Source organism: Vicugna pacos, chromosome 5 (genome assembly GCF_048564905.1).
Source record: "Vicugna pacos chromosome 5, VicPac4, whole genome shotgun sequence".
NCBI lineage: Eukaryota > Metazoa > Chordata > Mammalia > Artiodactyla > Camelidae > Vicugna > Vicugna pacos.
Genome location: NC_132991.1, coordinates 66,260,899 through 66,276,982, shown reverse-complemented (window position 1 = coordinate 66,276,982; position 16,084 = coordinate 66,260,899). Strand labels below are relative to the sequence as shown.

Below are 16,084 nucleotides of genomic sequence, written 5' to 3'. Positions count from 1 at the left end.
CAAACACCGTACGCCACCCAACTCTTCTTGTAACGCCATTGCGCGTGGCATTGTGTTGGGTTCTACGTGTGTGGCACCGGAGTCAGGGGATTGGGGAAGAAAAAGAATTTCCTCCGTTTCCCGCGGAGTCTTCCTAGGGCGGGGGCGAAGCGGCCAAGGGCAGCGCGCCCTGGAGGTGCTCGGGGCGCTCCCTCTCCGGGGCATTACGCGCGGGCCGCCCGAGTAGCCCAGGCGCGAAGGTGCCCAGAGTGGGCGGGAGGGGCCGAGTGGGAGAGGGGCGGCTGGGCGGGAGCTGCCTGCCTTAACTTTGATCCGGCCGCGGCCGGGGGAAAGCCGCCGCCGCCCCGCCCGAGCCGGGTGCCGCGGCGCTCGGTTCTGCGCCGCGCGTCTCCGCGGCTGCCTCTTTAATCAGGAACACAGAAGGGGCGGGCCCTGAGCCGGCGCGTAATCGGATAGCTCTGCCGCGGCTCTGACATCCACATGCTGCTCGGCCTGAAAAGGCAGGGGGGAGCCGGAGGGGAAGCAGAGAACGCGAGCGAGGCACCAGCCCGCAGCCTGCCCCCAGCACATCCTCAGACGCGCAGACACTCGGCGAGGCGCTGGGCGAGGTGGAGGTGAGGGCGGGCGCGAGCGAACTCGGAGAGGGGCTCGCTCACTCCCAGGCGATCCCAGGCGCCGCCGCCGCCGCCGCACCAGCAGCAGCAACAGCAGCCGCAGCAGCAGCAGCTTCCTTCCTCAGACTCCCCTCGTGAGGCTGGCCGAGCGGGTGTAGCCGTTGGGGGAGGCTCCGGCTAGGGGAACCCGGCGAGGGTAAGAGCTGGGCGGCTGCCTCCCACTCGGGCCGTCCGGCGGTGGGTGCCTCCGCCCGCGTGTCGGTCCCGGGTGCCGGGGGATGTGTGTCAGTTTACGCCTCTGAGATCACACAGCTGCCTGGGGGCCGTGTGATGCCCAAGGCAAGTCTTGGGTTTTATTTTTATTATTTTTTTCTTTTTTACGCTTGGCTTACGGGAAACATCCGTGATGTTGTAGGATAAAGGAAATGATACTTTGAGGAACTGGAGAGGACATAGATGCTTTTTTTAAAGAGAGGAAACCCGTCCTGTCTTCCCAGCTTGCTCCCTCTTTGCTGATTTCAAGAGCTACCCTCCTCCTGGTGAGGTGGGGATCCGGCAAGAATAAAGGTGAAGACGGGCCGCCAGGACCCAGGAGGGAAACATTGACCAGTAGAAACCTTTACAGAGGACACTGAAAGGAAGAATATAAGAAAGAGAAAAATACAAAGACATAATTATACCAGAAATCTACAAAAACATCTCTGGAGAAAACAACCTCCAAAATGGATATGTTTCCTCTCACCTGGATTTTCTTAGCTCTCTACTTTTCAGGACACGAAGTGAGAGGCCAGCCAGGTAAGCCTTTCAAAGTTTTTTTTCCCTATTCATTTCAACATGCCTTTACCTTTAAAAGCTACTGCGAATGCAGGGGGCCACACGCAATGGCATAGAAGGAGGCTCGCTCAATACTGAATTATTTAGAGAGAGATCCCAGCCGGCCCTCCCTACACCACCAACGCTGCTAAAACCCAACTTTTCTCTCCTGCTAAGGAGTGTGAGAGTGTATGTGTTTTGAAACATAGACAGAATTTGGCGGTGTTCAGATGTCACATATGGACTGAATCAAAGGTTTAAAAATACTACAAAGCCTTTGCATTACAGTTTTTGGGAATTTTTTCCCCTGTCTTGAAGCAGAACACATCTCCCTTGAGTTTCTTCAACCTAGCCAGCGAAATATAAATCATTTGCATTCCCTCTACTTAGCTACATTGAGCAATGTTAACTGAAGGGCTTGGGAAATACAGGAGTGTAGTTTGGGTTTTCCGATGCTGTGGATGCTTTACAGACTGTGTGGATGAGCCTCAGAATCATAGGGCTCAGGCTGATGGAGCAAGTTATCTTGCGGCTGAGCCCAGGGCTTGGGCTGGGCTCTGCTGGCAACCAAGGTGGTTGGTCGACCAGCTCTCTTTCCCGCATCCATTTGTTTTGCGGGGAAGTAAATCATCTGTTCTTTTAAAAATTATTATTAGATAAAATAAACTGTGACCCTTGAAGGTCTCACTCTTGTGAAGTGGTAAGAAACTTTTGAGTGGAATTTATTCTCAACCACTGCCAAAAAGGGTGTGTGAATGGACTGCAGAGAAAAGCACTGCAAGGCCCAGAACAGTCTGGGCCAATATTTGGGGGTTGGCGGGGGGCGGGTGGGGGGAGGCTGGCTCGGGGTCGGCTTTCTGAGAAGGGCTCTCCGGTTCCAGGGAACCCAGTGGGGTTTGTTCTGGCTTCCCCACCCCACTCTCCTGGGGGAGCCTCTCTCCCCTCTGACAACACTGCCTGGAATCTGACAAAACTCTAAGAAGCTGCTACAGGTGATTGAGGATGGGGAAACCATCCCTGGAGGAAATAGAGAAAAGACAGAGAAAAAGCCTTCCTGAAGTGTCCTTACCCGGAGGTACTTCTAAGGCTGCCACCTCCGTGGTAGGACTAACCTCAGGCAGCCTCCCGGGTTCTACCTCATCACAGCGGGCTAGTGGGTCCTGTGGGAGCCTGGGACTCTGGTCCACACTCCCCAAGAGCCACACACACCCCACTTGAAGCTTGGGTGTTTATTTGAAGGGGAAGGAAGATTCACAAATGCCCTTGTTATCCAAATCCACACGTTTGCTGCTGCTTCTCTGCCGTAACTGGTCTTCAGAGCAGCTGCAAATCTTATCAAAGAGATGGGTGCAGGCCCCACTTGGGGAGATTTCCTGTGGCTCCCCATTCCCTATTGCCTTAATTCTAAGTTCCCAGCTTGAAGCAAAATTAAATTACCTCCCACAGACCTGAAAGCTGCGTAAATTATGTATGTTTGTGTTATTCGCTCTGTGTGTGTGTGTGTGTGTGTGTGTGCGCGCGCGCGCGCTTAAGATGCCCACGGTACATTATGTATTCAGGCACGGACGCTGGTAGGCCCCGGAGCGCGAGTACGCGCACACTGGCGCACACACCGGCGCGTGCGTGCGTGTACACACACACACACACACACACACACACACAACTTAAGGTTCCGTGTGCTGTGCGGAGCGGGAGGGGTCGTGAATACTCTGGGGCTATCTCCTACCCCAGATGTTCGCACATCTGTCCCCGAGCGCTGCGCAGAGTGTGTACGTGTGTGTGCGACACCCGCTCAGACCCACTCCCGCTCTGCCACCTGCCTCCCGCGCTCTCTGCAGAGCCCCCTCCCACCCTAGCCCCGGGCGCGCTGCGTCACTTCTAGAGAAGCCCAGAGGCGCGGAAGTACGGGCAGGTCACCCTCTACGAGGCCTCAGGCAGCCTCGGACCCGGGGTGGGACCTCCTGGTGGGACGCGGAGCTGGGACCTGCCTGGGGTGGATATTTTCCAGCCCGCGGAAAAGGCGATCGCAAGCCGCGAGCCGCTCGGGCTTTCCGTCGAAGAAGCCGACTGGCACCGGGCGAGCTGGCAGCGGGTAGCAAAGGGCGAGGCCCAGCTAGATCTCTGACTCACCGGCGCGCGCCGGCCGGAAGGGGATCGGGACCAGCCTGCGGCAGCGGCTAAAAACCCATTCCGAGAAGAAGTCAGAGGCAAAGGGAGGGCGAAAGGTGCCAGCCAAGGAGCAGTTGAGCAAATAACCTCGCGGACACCATGCGCGACTTCTAGGACTCTCTGGTAGCTAAGAGGCCGCGTGGGTGTCGCGCACCAGGCTCCGCCAGTCTTTGGCACGCCAGCTGCCCTGCTAGATCTCAGTGCCGCCGCCCGCCTTCTTCCTGTCCCGGCTCGGGACTTGGGGTAGCTCCGCGAGCCCGGCTCGGAGCGCCCTCTCCTGCTTCCCGCGCTCCATACTGCACTGCATTCCCCACCGCCGCTTCTGGAGAGCCGGCTCTGCGGGGGTGGAGGTCAGAGCGCTGGCCCAGCTGCGTTGCGGGAAGCCGGAGTGGGATTCTGAGCCGGGGTCGGAGCGGGGCGGAACGAAGGCAGCTGGAGCCGCGAGGATGCGCGCAACTTGCGCTGCCTCTGGTAGCGCCGCGCGCCGGGCGCCCACCAGTGCGGGCGAACAGGTGAAGAGCACGCGGTGCGCGGGCATCCACGTGGTGGGGACGTTGTGGCCCCCCCCAGCCCAGCTACCCCCACCCACCGCTGTCTCTGACGCCGCATCGATTTGTTTGGGCTGCGCAGCAGAAACAGAGCCGAACGATCCATAAACATTCTATTAGGGAAAAATATTCCCAGCGAAAGCAAAACCGAGGCTCAAGCCTGGGTGAAGTGGCCGCCTCCAACTCCTCCAGACTTGTCCCCTCCTCCTCCTGACTAAGGACACCCCCCGGGAGACGCTTGCGGCATTTCCTCATTGCTACCCATTGCCAGAAAGTTAAGTCGCTGCTGCGGTTCTCTGCCTGGGAGAAACCTCTGCAGTCGCGGCGAGTTCCGCCTCCCCTCCCCCGCCGCCTCACTCTTTGCTTTTCCACTGGAGAAAAAGAAAGATTCGCGGCCAATGCTTCATTTTCACTGATTGATTCCTTTTTAATATCAACAGAAGTTAATGGAGGCGAGGCGAGCTGTAATTAAACGGCTGCCTCCACCCTTCGCCTCGGGCTCGCGCACCGCCGTTTTCCCCACCAGGTCCCCTGCACCCGGTGGCTGGGTGAGGGGCGCCCGCAGAGCTAACGTCTGAGGGCTGGCGAGGGGTGGTGGTGGAATGAACCGGTCGCCCCTCCGGGAACCGTGGGGATATGAGGATGGGAATCAGCTTTCCGAGCCAAGTTTAGGAGATTCGGCTCAAACGCGTCGCCGCTTCTGCGGCTCCAGTTGAATTTCTCTGAAAGGGGAGGGGATCCACGCTCTGGTTTATTGGCGTGTGCTGAGGCTCCTCTCCCTCCCTCCGCCTCCCTTCCTTTCGGTTTTAGACAGAGAGGAGAGCCCCCTGGCGCTAGCCATTCCCGGTCAGAAACTCTCCTTTGCTGGACTTACTCGTGGTCCGCGGGGAACTGGGTTTTGCTCAGGAAATAATTCAGGCCCTTACAGTGGGTTTCTAAAGATAGTGGCAACTCCCAGCCCTAACGTTTCCCCACCTCCGGGACACAACGCTTGGGGCCAAAAGAATCCGCACCCTGTAACCAACGACCTCCCACCCCTCGCCCCTTGCCTGTAGAGCTTTGATCTGTGCTTGGGTTTTAACACCATTGCCATGGACACTGGAAGACACGGTCAATTCAACCTTTCGTCTGGACCGGATGATCAGATAAGAGGTGTAAATTGGCTGTGGGGGAGAGGTCTGGGTTCAAACAAATCCTGAAAGAGAAGACAGGACAGGCTAGGCGCTGGAGATGAGTTTGAAGAGGCTTGCTTTTTTAGCCTGTCTCTCCAGATTGCAGGATGGCTGTAGGTAGGCATAAATATTTGCAAGCAGAGCTATAAACTCCTGGATTCTGCACAGACAGCCTGCTCTAGGCTCTGGGGACTGGTCTCGTGCTCGCATATAGTGGGTACCCAGTCAACTTTACCCCATAAGCAGCCACTGGAGGTGGTGAAGCTGGGGCCAGTTGCCAAAGGAGCACACAGTGCAAAACAGTGGAAAGAGGAGCGCTCCCAAGGAGGGCTGCAGGGCAAGCCCCTTCTTGTCCAAGTTGTGCCTGGTAGAACTGTGAACGCCCAGGCAGCGCTGCAGGTCTGGACTTTCATGTCATGCTGTGGAACCCTCAGATTAAGCCACAGAGCACCCAACTGGCAAAATGAAATGCTGGAAGGCTGCAGTGCCTAGAACCCCGGGCTATCCAGCCAGGACTCCTGCTGTGTACCAAATGGCTCTCATCTCCTGCTGTTCAATATATAGTTCACATGCTGCAATCGAAAGGCCAGTTCCTATCTTCCCGCTGTAGACATGGCTTGGAGTCCAAATGCCAATTCATATGCAATGAGGCATGAAAGCAAATAACAGTTGGGGAGAGGCCCCTGGGGGTCAGTGGGAGAGACACCGTGGACTCGATGGTTCTGAGGACCCTGCCTGGTGTTTTTCTTTTCACTCAACTGTTCATTAAATCAGTCAAGAGAATGAGCTGACTTTGGGTGACCCGAGTATGGGGCACACTTGTTAACAAAATTAACAGAATTCAGAGCCAGGTTCACTGGAAAAGAATTTTCAGAATATATTCCCCGAAGGTTTAGTTTGGGAAGACTTTAGGAAACAGAGATGAGACTTTCCTTTTATAAAAGACGGAGCAGAGGCATGATAACTTTTTAATTTCTTGCACTGACGAGAAAGGGCTTGAAAAGTGGCATCTGGGCAGTAGTTTGTAGTATCATTAACATATTCGAGATATTTTATCATCTGGCCATCATTTGCCACTGAATAATCTTTGAGGTACCCTCCTTGAGTGGCAGACTTGGGTTTGATCCCCAGAAGTGAGTCTTTGTATGGTTCCTTCCAGGTAAGAAATTTACTTTTTTTTTTATTAACCCATTCCTGGAAGATATTGCAGAAGTTTGTGCTGGAGAGCCTACAGCCTTCTTCAAAGTTTTATCTGCCTTGATGAGAAATTGCTGAAGGGCTTAATGGGCTCATTAGCTAACAGGATTCAGTGGGGTTGGATTCCAGGACACAGTGGCCTTGTAGCATGGCTGGCCCTTCAGGAGAAAGCATCTTCTAAAGGTTTAGGAAGCTGCCAAGTTTAGATAAGGCTGAGCTCCAATCCTATGGGACCTTAGTTGTATTAATAAGGAGAAATTAATTTTTAACCACTGGGAACATTGCCAAATTATGTGACCTTTGGCAGACCAGCTGTGCTATAAAAATAAATCCCCCATTTCTGAAAATGCTGCTCCTATCCAGTAGAACAACAAAACTGTGGCATTTAGGATGGGGAAGAACGGCAATGAGGAGCCAAGAAGAAACCCTCGGATGTTATGACACATAGTTTCAGACTTGAACACCCTGTTCACACCCCCTACACCCTCCCCCAAATGCACACCCTGGTTTCCAGAACGCAGGAAGGAGGGCCAGGATGACAAGGATCCCAGTGCCTGTGTGCTGGGAGTGGAAAAGGTGTTAAGTGCTTCCATCCCACTCACACCCCAGCCTCAGACACATCTCTCATTGTTCACACACGGATTCCTGGCACCGGGAGAGAAAACGGAGTTCTCAAACAGGCCAAACATTTATCTTTCCCTCCATGCCACTAAAGTCTGTTACCAAAAAGTTTGGGGGGAGACCTTCATTGGCCTTCCCAGCTTCCGAAGCATTGGAGTCAGACCTCCGGGTTTAAAATCCAGTGCGGCCACTCGCCAGCTCTGTGATCCAGAATACTTAATCTCTCTGTACCTCAGTGTCCTTATCTGGAAAATGTGATAATAATAGCTCCGTTATAGGGTGGTTGTGCCACATGAGATGACACAGTACTGTTCAGGACACATTAAGCCATCTATTCAGAAGTCATTTAATCTTCCAAACAGCTTCAGTAGGGTTCACAGTATCTAGTGATCATAGAATTGTCGAAAGCACACTCTAACACCCTTGTGATAAGTTTATGTTATTTGTATGAGTTTTTTAGCAAGTAAATAATTATTCATTCTCAGCTCTTACCCCACTAAACCTTTGTCTGGTTTTATAAGCGTCAGATTATCTCTCAGCACACTGTTCTTCAGAGGGGATGCTCTCTGCTGGAGAAATCTCATCTTAGATTTACATCTCTTAGCATTTTTTTTTCTCACCTTGGTCTTCCACTTTCAGTTCTCGCCTCTACTGATTTTTTAAATCTCTCTCCTTTTCTTCCCCTTCCTCCTCTTCCATCCTTCATCTCTGAAAGTATGCTCAGCAGGGAGCGCTGCGTGGAAGGGGCTCCCTGAATGTCTAATAACTTCTACTCTGGCATTAAGGCCCTTCAGCAGCTGAACTCAAAAAAAAAAGTCATCATAAAGACAAAATAGCTTTTACCCAGCAAGACTCTTAATAATCCCATTTCCCTCTGGGTCTTCATAAAAGAGTCATGATCTAATCCAGGAAAAAAGGGAGGAGGCTGGGAATAACAGAAGGAAAGCGGGCAGTGGATGGGGCTGGCCAGCTTAATGCACACGGCCAGTGATACCCTGCTCACCGCCTCTCCAGATCCTGTGATAGCCAGTGATCCGGGTTCTGGCCAGTCTTTCAGCGAAGAAGATAAAGGGAATTGCAAATTACTGGACCAAGCGGCAACAATCATTGCTTTGATAAAGGGGAAAAATAAAACAGATGTGCCTAAAAGGCAAATTGGGGGCATGGGAAGGGAGGAAGGCAAATTGGGGAGGGATGGGTAGAGAGGAGTGAATGGAAACCCAGGAAGAGATAATCTGTTCCCGGCAAACAGTTTGGTGATGAAGCAATACTTTGAATCTTCCTGGTGCTACTGACTGAAAACAAATACCTAGAACTTGCCTTTGGCAGGGTGAGCGGCAGCGGGGCCAGGGGTGGTGAGCGCATGGAGTGAGGGGGCAAGAAAACCCTCGGCTAAATTAATTTTACTATTATTAGAATTCAAATGTAATATCCTTTGAACTCCATTGTTATTACACGAGGTTACTGTGTCCCACGAGACAGAGCTCACGCTAGCTCCACCTTGACCTATGACTAGGTATTAGGAACCCAGACAAGGTATCTGAACTCTTGGTTCACCAGAAAAAACATTTGCATTTCACAGCAGCTGTGGATTGGGAAGGAATGGTAGTAGCTGGATAAACAGAACAATTTGTGACAAAGCTTTCTTTCTTAGAATTTGTGATACCTACTGATGCTTTTGGTATTACCCTAATCAATTAATTCATTAATTCATCAAGCCTCATTGAGTCTGACCTTTGGGCAAGGCTTTGGGTTTGATCCTGTAAGGTCTGCCAAAGATGAATCAGGTGGTCCAGCAGAATGGATGAGGCTCTCGCACATCTTAGGAGATGCTGAGGAGCTTCAGCCTCAGAGGCTGGGAAAGCTTACTCCTGGTGTGGGAGACCAGGAAGGGTGGAGGTGGCCTGTGAGCCTGGACTGGGAGGGTAGGTGGGATTTAGAGCGGGAAAAGGCATCCCAGGGGAAGGGGAGGTGGGAACAGAGAAACGGACATTGGGTTTGTTTGGGGAACACTTAGAAGCCACAGTTTAGATGGTGTGGAGGCAAGTAATTGCAAATAAGCTTGGAAACAATCGCTTGGGCCAAATGGAAGGCCCAAATTGTTAGGCCAAGGGGTTTGGATTTCATTTACTAACCAATAGGGAGCCATGAAGGTTTCAACAGAAGCCTTCAGTTAATCAAAATAAATGAAAAAAATTATATTACCTTTTTGAGAGACCTTAAAATTATTCTTCTTCTATTTCCTTCCCCAAATGTCTGTTGAAATGGTCAAGAATGGTAATCTCAGATCTCTCATCAATGGCATCAAAATTGCATTTGCAATGAGGGCTGGGAAAGAGTGGACATAAATGTAAACTAATGATATTATATTGGCTGCCCTATTGGACTTGCATTTGTTTATGATATAAGATGACAAATAACAAGGTTACCACAGGTGGCATGACTTGAGGTCAGGGGAGGAAATCACATCAAATGTACATTTTGACGATTAGATGAAGGTTCATTTTTAGAATCCAGATTGAGGGAGAGAGAGTTTCCAAAGGCCCTATTTGCAGACCCAATTTCCAGTTCTCTCCCTGGTGAATTCGTTGGAGGTGTTTTAGAAGAGGAAGTTTGCCTCATTCTTTACTCCTTTTTCCACGCTCAGGCGCTGGCTTCCTCTCCTGCTCTCTGGTTTCTCTCCTTCCTGCCCTCTCAGATGGTTCTTTTATTCAGATTTTGAACTTTATCACTGCAGAAGTTCACAGGGATTTCCATTTGCTGTGCCTTCAGGAGTGTATCACTCACTGCCACCCAGCACCATAAATTGAATAGATTGCATCCCTTCCCAGTTGCCTTAGGAAGTGGTCAAACAGCCGCATTCCTGGGCTGATGGATTGGCTCATTTCTTCCCAGCTTAAGCCAAGATACAGATTTTATGAGACTGTCTTGTGACAGGCTGAAGTCGCTTTGAATAAAACAAAATCCAACCTCAGCTCAGAGAAATCGCTCTTAAAAAGCAGCTTATCCAGGGTTGGTGAGCAAAATTTGGTTCCAACCCTGAGCACAGGACTTAGATGATTTGAGCAAGAGATTAGAAGAAACTCTTTTTTTGATTTTTGGCCTTTCCTTTCATGCATCACTGTCATTGAGATGCTCACACACAGAACTGTGTATCCCTAATATTTATAAATATGTAGCCACACACTCAGTTAAGAAAAGAAGCTCATGTCAGTAGAGCTAACGTGATTGAAAGAGACATTTGAACTCTCCATAATGTAAGACAGATATGTTCATTTGAAGAATCCCAGAGTTTTATTTCAGGCTTACCAAGCAGATGAAACAGGAATTAACACCTTGTGTAAATATCTTATTGTCTAGAAGGGTAGAGAATCTTTTTAATTTGGGGTTCATCTATGGGTTAGAGGATCTTTTCTCCTCCTCATTGTATAGGCTTTGAACTTTAAAACTGGAACTGACCTTTTAGAACCACGCCCCTTATTTTATAGAAGAGAAAACAAAGGCTCAGAGTTGTTTACTCACTTATCCAAGGTCACACAGCTTGCTAGTGGGGAGACCACACTTGAACACAAGGCTTCTTACTAGTTAAGTGGCAAAGTGACAACCTTCTCTTTTTAAGTCAGAGAAAGAGCTTTTTCTTTTCCTTGCTACTAACGATTAAATAAAAACAATACTGTGGAAAAAAGGAACAGGATGGGATTAGGCTGTGGATAAAGAATAAATTATAAAGTAAATAAAGTATATTATTTTCAGGGGAAATGAGAGTGACTGCTTTTCTCTACCAAGTGCCCTTAGGTATATACATGAAATCGATGTCTTCTAATTCTTCTATTCTTTCTCTTTTCCTTGGCATTTTAAAGTAGTTAAGAGTGGGGAGGGTATAGCTCAAGGGGCAGAGTGCATGCTGAGCATGCACGAGGTTCTGGGTTCAATCCACAGTACTTCTTCTAAAAATAAATAAACCTAATTAATCCCCACCCCCCCCAAAATTAATTAAAAAACATTTTTTTTAAAGTAACAAGGGAACTGAGATCGGTTCAGTGGGTTTCAGACCCTGTTCCAAGAAGCCCCAGTATTCTTACAGAGAAGCCCCCTTGGTGGGGGGACTTGGAGACAGAGACACTGTACTGATTCTGGTTCCCCCTATCCCTACACCCAAGAAGAGCTCCACTCTTAGCTGCTTTGCACATTGGAGTTCTGCGTAGAGTTTTGGTCAAGGAAAATAACAAACACCTTTAAAAAGAACTTTGAAAACGACACACTTCGTTCAGCCCCCTCACAGAATTACAGTCGAGGAAGGTCACAAGGAGTTAAGCATACATGTGCTGCCTCCCCTCTTCTTGCTAATGTCAGCCCCCCTCCCCTCCTAGTAATCTGGTCCCCTCACCCCAGACCCACCTTTGACAACAATCTGACTCACTAATCCCAAATCCAGCCAGCCTAAATTCCCCTGTTTTTGCCAAGGACTTTTTCCTTCAGTTCAGCTAAACCAAGTGATCTGATTATTCTACTGTGGGACAGCCCGCAGGCTGTTGCCTGGTGTCACTGGCGTCTCTGGTGGCCATCGTGAAGTAAGCCACTGTAATCTGATTATTTAAAAGTCTTGGCTGTACAGTGTTCCTTTAAAACAAATCCAAGTGAATTTCCCTAGGAAACAGACCAGATTTTTTAAAAGATCTTCTTTTAATCCTTAATAAATATGTCCTAAAAATCAAGTATTACCGAGGAACCAGTGCTCCATCTTAAATTGGGTTCCGTAGGAGGCTGAGTTCCTTCTGAAGCTGGCAGAGGGCCTTAGAATTGTAAGTCAATGGGTACAAAATCCCTGAATCTGATCCAGGGCCAGGTTACCCCCAGGCAGCATCAGATGGTACTTAGGTCATCAGCCAACAAGGGCACCAGAGACAAACAAAGAGAGAGACAAAGAGGAAGATACGGATGTCAGAAATAATCTGACCTTTGATGTGTCAAATAAAAACACCTTAGTAGTCATTGCAGCGGGGAAAGAAAATCAGACCTTTGTGACTTTAGAACTTAGTATTCCCTTGATTTCGAATTACATCTGGGGATCACTTGCATCCTTTCATCCCTGGGCCTCTGAGGTCTTTATCTGGCCTGACCTGGCCCATCCCATTGGCTTCCCTCCCAGATGTAGGAGAAAACTTCTCTGAACAGTCCAGGCCTGGATTTGCCTACTTCTCTTTGGAAAACGAGTTTGCCCCAGGTGAAAGGTATTCACAAAATAGTTAAAGAAAGAAGTCTCTTGTCGACTTGCCAAACAGGCTCAGTAGCTGCAACTTCACAGGGTCAACCTCCCTTTTCTGTGTGGAGATTGGCCTAAAGGGGTTTGCCCTTGAGTTCAACTCCCTTTTGGCTGGACCGGACTCCTCTGAAACAGGACAGAGAGCATTTATGCGGTTCCTTTAGGAACACAATAAAGACCTCCCAAACCACGGATGGTGTAGCTCTTCAGAAGAAAGTCTAGCTCATTTCTCCTGGCGGTGTGTTTGCATTTAAGAAATGAAGGGTCCCCAAACCTGGAAATGAAAGATCCATTATCAAGAGGAGCCGAGGAGTAAGCGTGTTTTCCTTACAATTGTTACCGATGATAGATTTCAAGAATTCAATTCTCTCCAAGAAAAGCAGAGATGGAAATTCTAGTATTTATCTTGGTGGATAGATGTCTTGTGCAAATGATGTGTGATATTTTATGAGAGGGTGTGAAAGCGTGTACCGGGCTGAAGTGTGAGTTTCTAATATGTCTGTGTACTGGATGTATGTCCATATCTATGTTTGTATGTGTTTCTGAGTGTGAGTGCCAGCCAAACAAGAACGTGAGTTTATAAATGTTTGGATATTGAGAAGGTTAACTACATGCAAACAAAGCAGATGTTTTAATGAGTTCTTAAATATTTTAGTAAGTGCCTTGATTTTCCTCAGATAAAGAAAGAACAGGAGAAAAGGAAACGAGTTACTCCTTTTTTTCTTCGGTTAAGTAAGTTTTAACAGCAGAAAATGCAGACTGTTGGCGATGAGATATAGATAGTTTAACTTTTTTTTTAAGTTGGGAAATGATTACTCCGAGCAGTGAGGGTGAGAAATGAAACCTTTCTATGAGGAACTTTCCTGTCTTTATTGCTGATCATGTGTGCCTGGTCTAACTGCTAAAAGCTTTAACTTGGGGGGCAGGGAAATTCGGGAGAGAAGTTCTTCTTTCAAGAGTAATGGGAGCGAAGCAGGGAAGGATGAAGAAAAGAGGGAGAGAGCTTGGGTGATGTGGTTACTACACTGGAGCTCAGCTCGGATTCCCTCCGATGAGTTCCAAGGTGAAAGGTGTGGTTTCCAGTGAGTAGGGGGGCAGGGCTGCAGTTTTCAGCAAGACAGTCAGTAGAGGAGCTGTGCCCAGTAGAAAATTTCCTCTCCTGCCAGCTTGGTAGGAGCAGCGGGTGATCGCAGTTTCCACACCTCCACCTTTACAGAGGGCCACTCTCAGCCCCGTTTCACGTGCATGAGCCACGACCAATGGGCCACAGTCTGACTTGCTGGAAGATGTTGGCTGCCCAGCGTGGCTGAGTGGTGTGGACACCTGGAAAGTCACTGCAGGATGGGCTGCTGAGAACAGGCGGTACCCTGCTCACTGCTGGCCTCATCTCCGTCTGGGCGGGAAGGCTGGGCCCATTGTCCTCCTGTCTGGGGAGGGTGCAGGGTCATTAGTTAGAGGATGCTGTGGTCTCTGCTAGCCGGAGGAAATGGCCTGCTTTTGTTTTCCACCCAGTAGGAAATGGAACCTGAATCCATTAGATTCTGGGCAGTTCAACTCGGCACAGTTTGAGCTCTGGGAGGCGCGATGCCTAAAAGGCTAGTTGTGTGGGTTTGTGTACCCCCACCACCATTGTGCAGTGTGCCCATCTTTTATGCATTTAGAGCCTGTCACGCTGGTAATCTAAAGCAGAGGTCTGGAAGACAGTAATGCCAGCAGACACGGGGAATAGGAGAGTGCACCTGTAGAGTTAAAAAATGCATGACCCTTTCCCTCAAAGAGTGAACACAGGAGAGAGCCCCGTCCTGTAGGGTAGCTGCTGAGATGGAATGCATAATTCACGGGCCCATGCTGCTCCATGCAGATGGCGATATTAAATCGTGATTGATGCTAAGAGAGGCGCACATCTTCGGAAGGTCTCTGAGAGGCTTCTGAATATTTCCAGGTCTCTGGTGCCTTCCCGGCTTCTGTTCTACTGCAGTATTAAGCAAAACCCCCCGTATCCCAGGAATCCCCTCCTGAGGGTGACAACCTCACTCTCAAATACATGAAATGCTTCAAATGTCATCGCCCACCTTTCCTGCCTTTGAAGATCACCCCCTTCCCTCCTGGCCCACAAGAAGCTGTTTACCTCCAGCCGGGCACTGCTGGGCAGGGGGAGGGGGAGGGGCAGCACCCCCCAGCAGCGGCCTTTCCGCTGGCTGGTGCGGCTGGACGAAGCGGCAGCACACTCTGGTGGCGGTGACCAGGCAGGAGGGACCGCGGGCAGAAAGCAGGGAGAAAACACAGGCGTCCACTCAGCACAAAGCACTTTTGTCAGAACTCTGAGGTCAGAGTCAGTGGATTCTCTAATGCAGATTTTTCCACTTGGTGTATAATGAAATAATAAATCAAATTTGTGGTGTATATGAAATTAAGTGTTTGGGAGTTTCGCTTTTTCTTTCTTTAAAAAAAAAAGTTGAAATCACCCTCTAGGGCCTGTTCTGGCCCAAAACTAAAAACGCTTCTTTCGCATCACATGTAATTGTTACCAGGCTCACTGTGGGTCGGCACCACAAAACCACTATTGTCAGTTCCCGGAGTCTTTACTTCTCGCTGCCTGGGCTGGGAGACACCAAATAACATGAAGGATTTATGAGATAAAGACAGAGATGAGAGGTTTGAATGAGAAGGAGATGAGCCAGGCAGGGGAGACAGGAAAAGGCAGGGAGGCATGTTAAGTTTGCAGCTTCCTTGGGGTTTTTTTGTTTTTGTTTTGTTTTTTTTTAAATCTCAGACCATGTAATTGGGAATGTTTATGACCATTTTCTGGAGTATTTTCATTTGAGGAGTGTGTGTGTGTGTGTGTGTGTTTGTATGTGTGGTTGGGTGAGTGGTGGGGGCGGGGATGAGCTGAAATAATCTCTTCCACTGAATGAGTAAGTAGGTTAGTCTTCTGGACTGCCATAAAAGGTCTGTAAAACAGTTTTAATCAGCCACTGGTAGAGAAGAGAAACAAGGAGAGGAAAAAAAAAAAAACCCAGGCTGTAACATATTTGAAGTTCTTTGCTTCGTGTGTCTTCTTTTCCAGACCCACCCTGTGGAGGTCGTTTGAATTCCAAAGATGCTGGCTACATCACCTCCCCGGGTTACCCCCAGGATTATCCATCCCACCAGAACTGCGAGTGGATTGTTTACGCCCCCGAACCCAACCAGAAGATTGTCCTCAACTTCAACCCTCACTTTGAAATCGAAAAGCATGACTGCAAGTAAGCGCCATCCTGTACGGCTGACATCCACAAGACACACCCTCCCGCCCCCGCCCCCCTGCCCCCGCCGAGTAATGGCAGCTCCCCGACCCCAGAAGCTACTGTGGTGGGGCCTGGCCCCTGAGGGAGACCTCAAGAGGTTTATTTCTTTCAGGGGAACTAAAAGCCTAGTTGATCCCCTAGTATGAAGGAAAGCACCTTCTTGAGTGAAGAGTAAAGAGAATACACCCTAAACTCAAAGGCCAGCATGGAGGAGAATTCCACGTGGGGGAGGGGGTGGACTGCACAACGCCAGCTCTTGACTTGGGGATTTACTTCCCCCTGGGAGGCCTCCCCATGTCCACCATCACTACCACATGTAGGAACCCCAGCGGCTTCCTTAATAAAATAGTAGTCAGTTCCCCAAGTGGAGACTTCCTCTGCATCCAGCCGTGGAGGATCA

General features: G+C 49.6%; 1 protein-coding gene across 5 annotated transcripts in view; it reads left to right on the top strand.

The window, feature by feature from the left end:
* Nucleotides 1-317: 317 nt before the first annotated feature.
* The window catches only part of NRP2 (neuropilin 2), a 111,759-nt gene continuing 95,992 nt past the window's right edge, over nt 318-16,084 (top strand). The window contains exons 1-3 of one of the 5 annotated variants that reach the window (XM_072961403.1): nt 318-810; nt 1,112-1,409; nt 15,465-15,642. In XM_072961403.1, the coding sequence (XP_072817504.1) occupies nt 1,337-1,409; nt 15,465-15,642 (251 nt within the window). In that variant the 5' untranslated portion in view covers nt 318-810; nt 1,112-1,336. Of the gene's footprint in view, nt 1,410-15,464; nt 15,643-16,084 lie in introns of all 5 variants that reach the window. The other 4 variants (XM_072961402.1, XM_072961405.1, XM_072961406.1 and 1 more) reach the window with 4 other exon arrangements.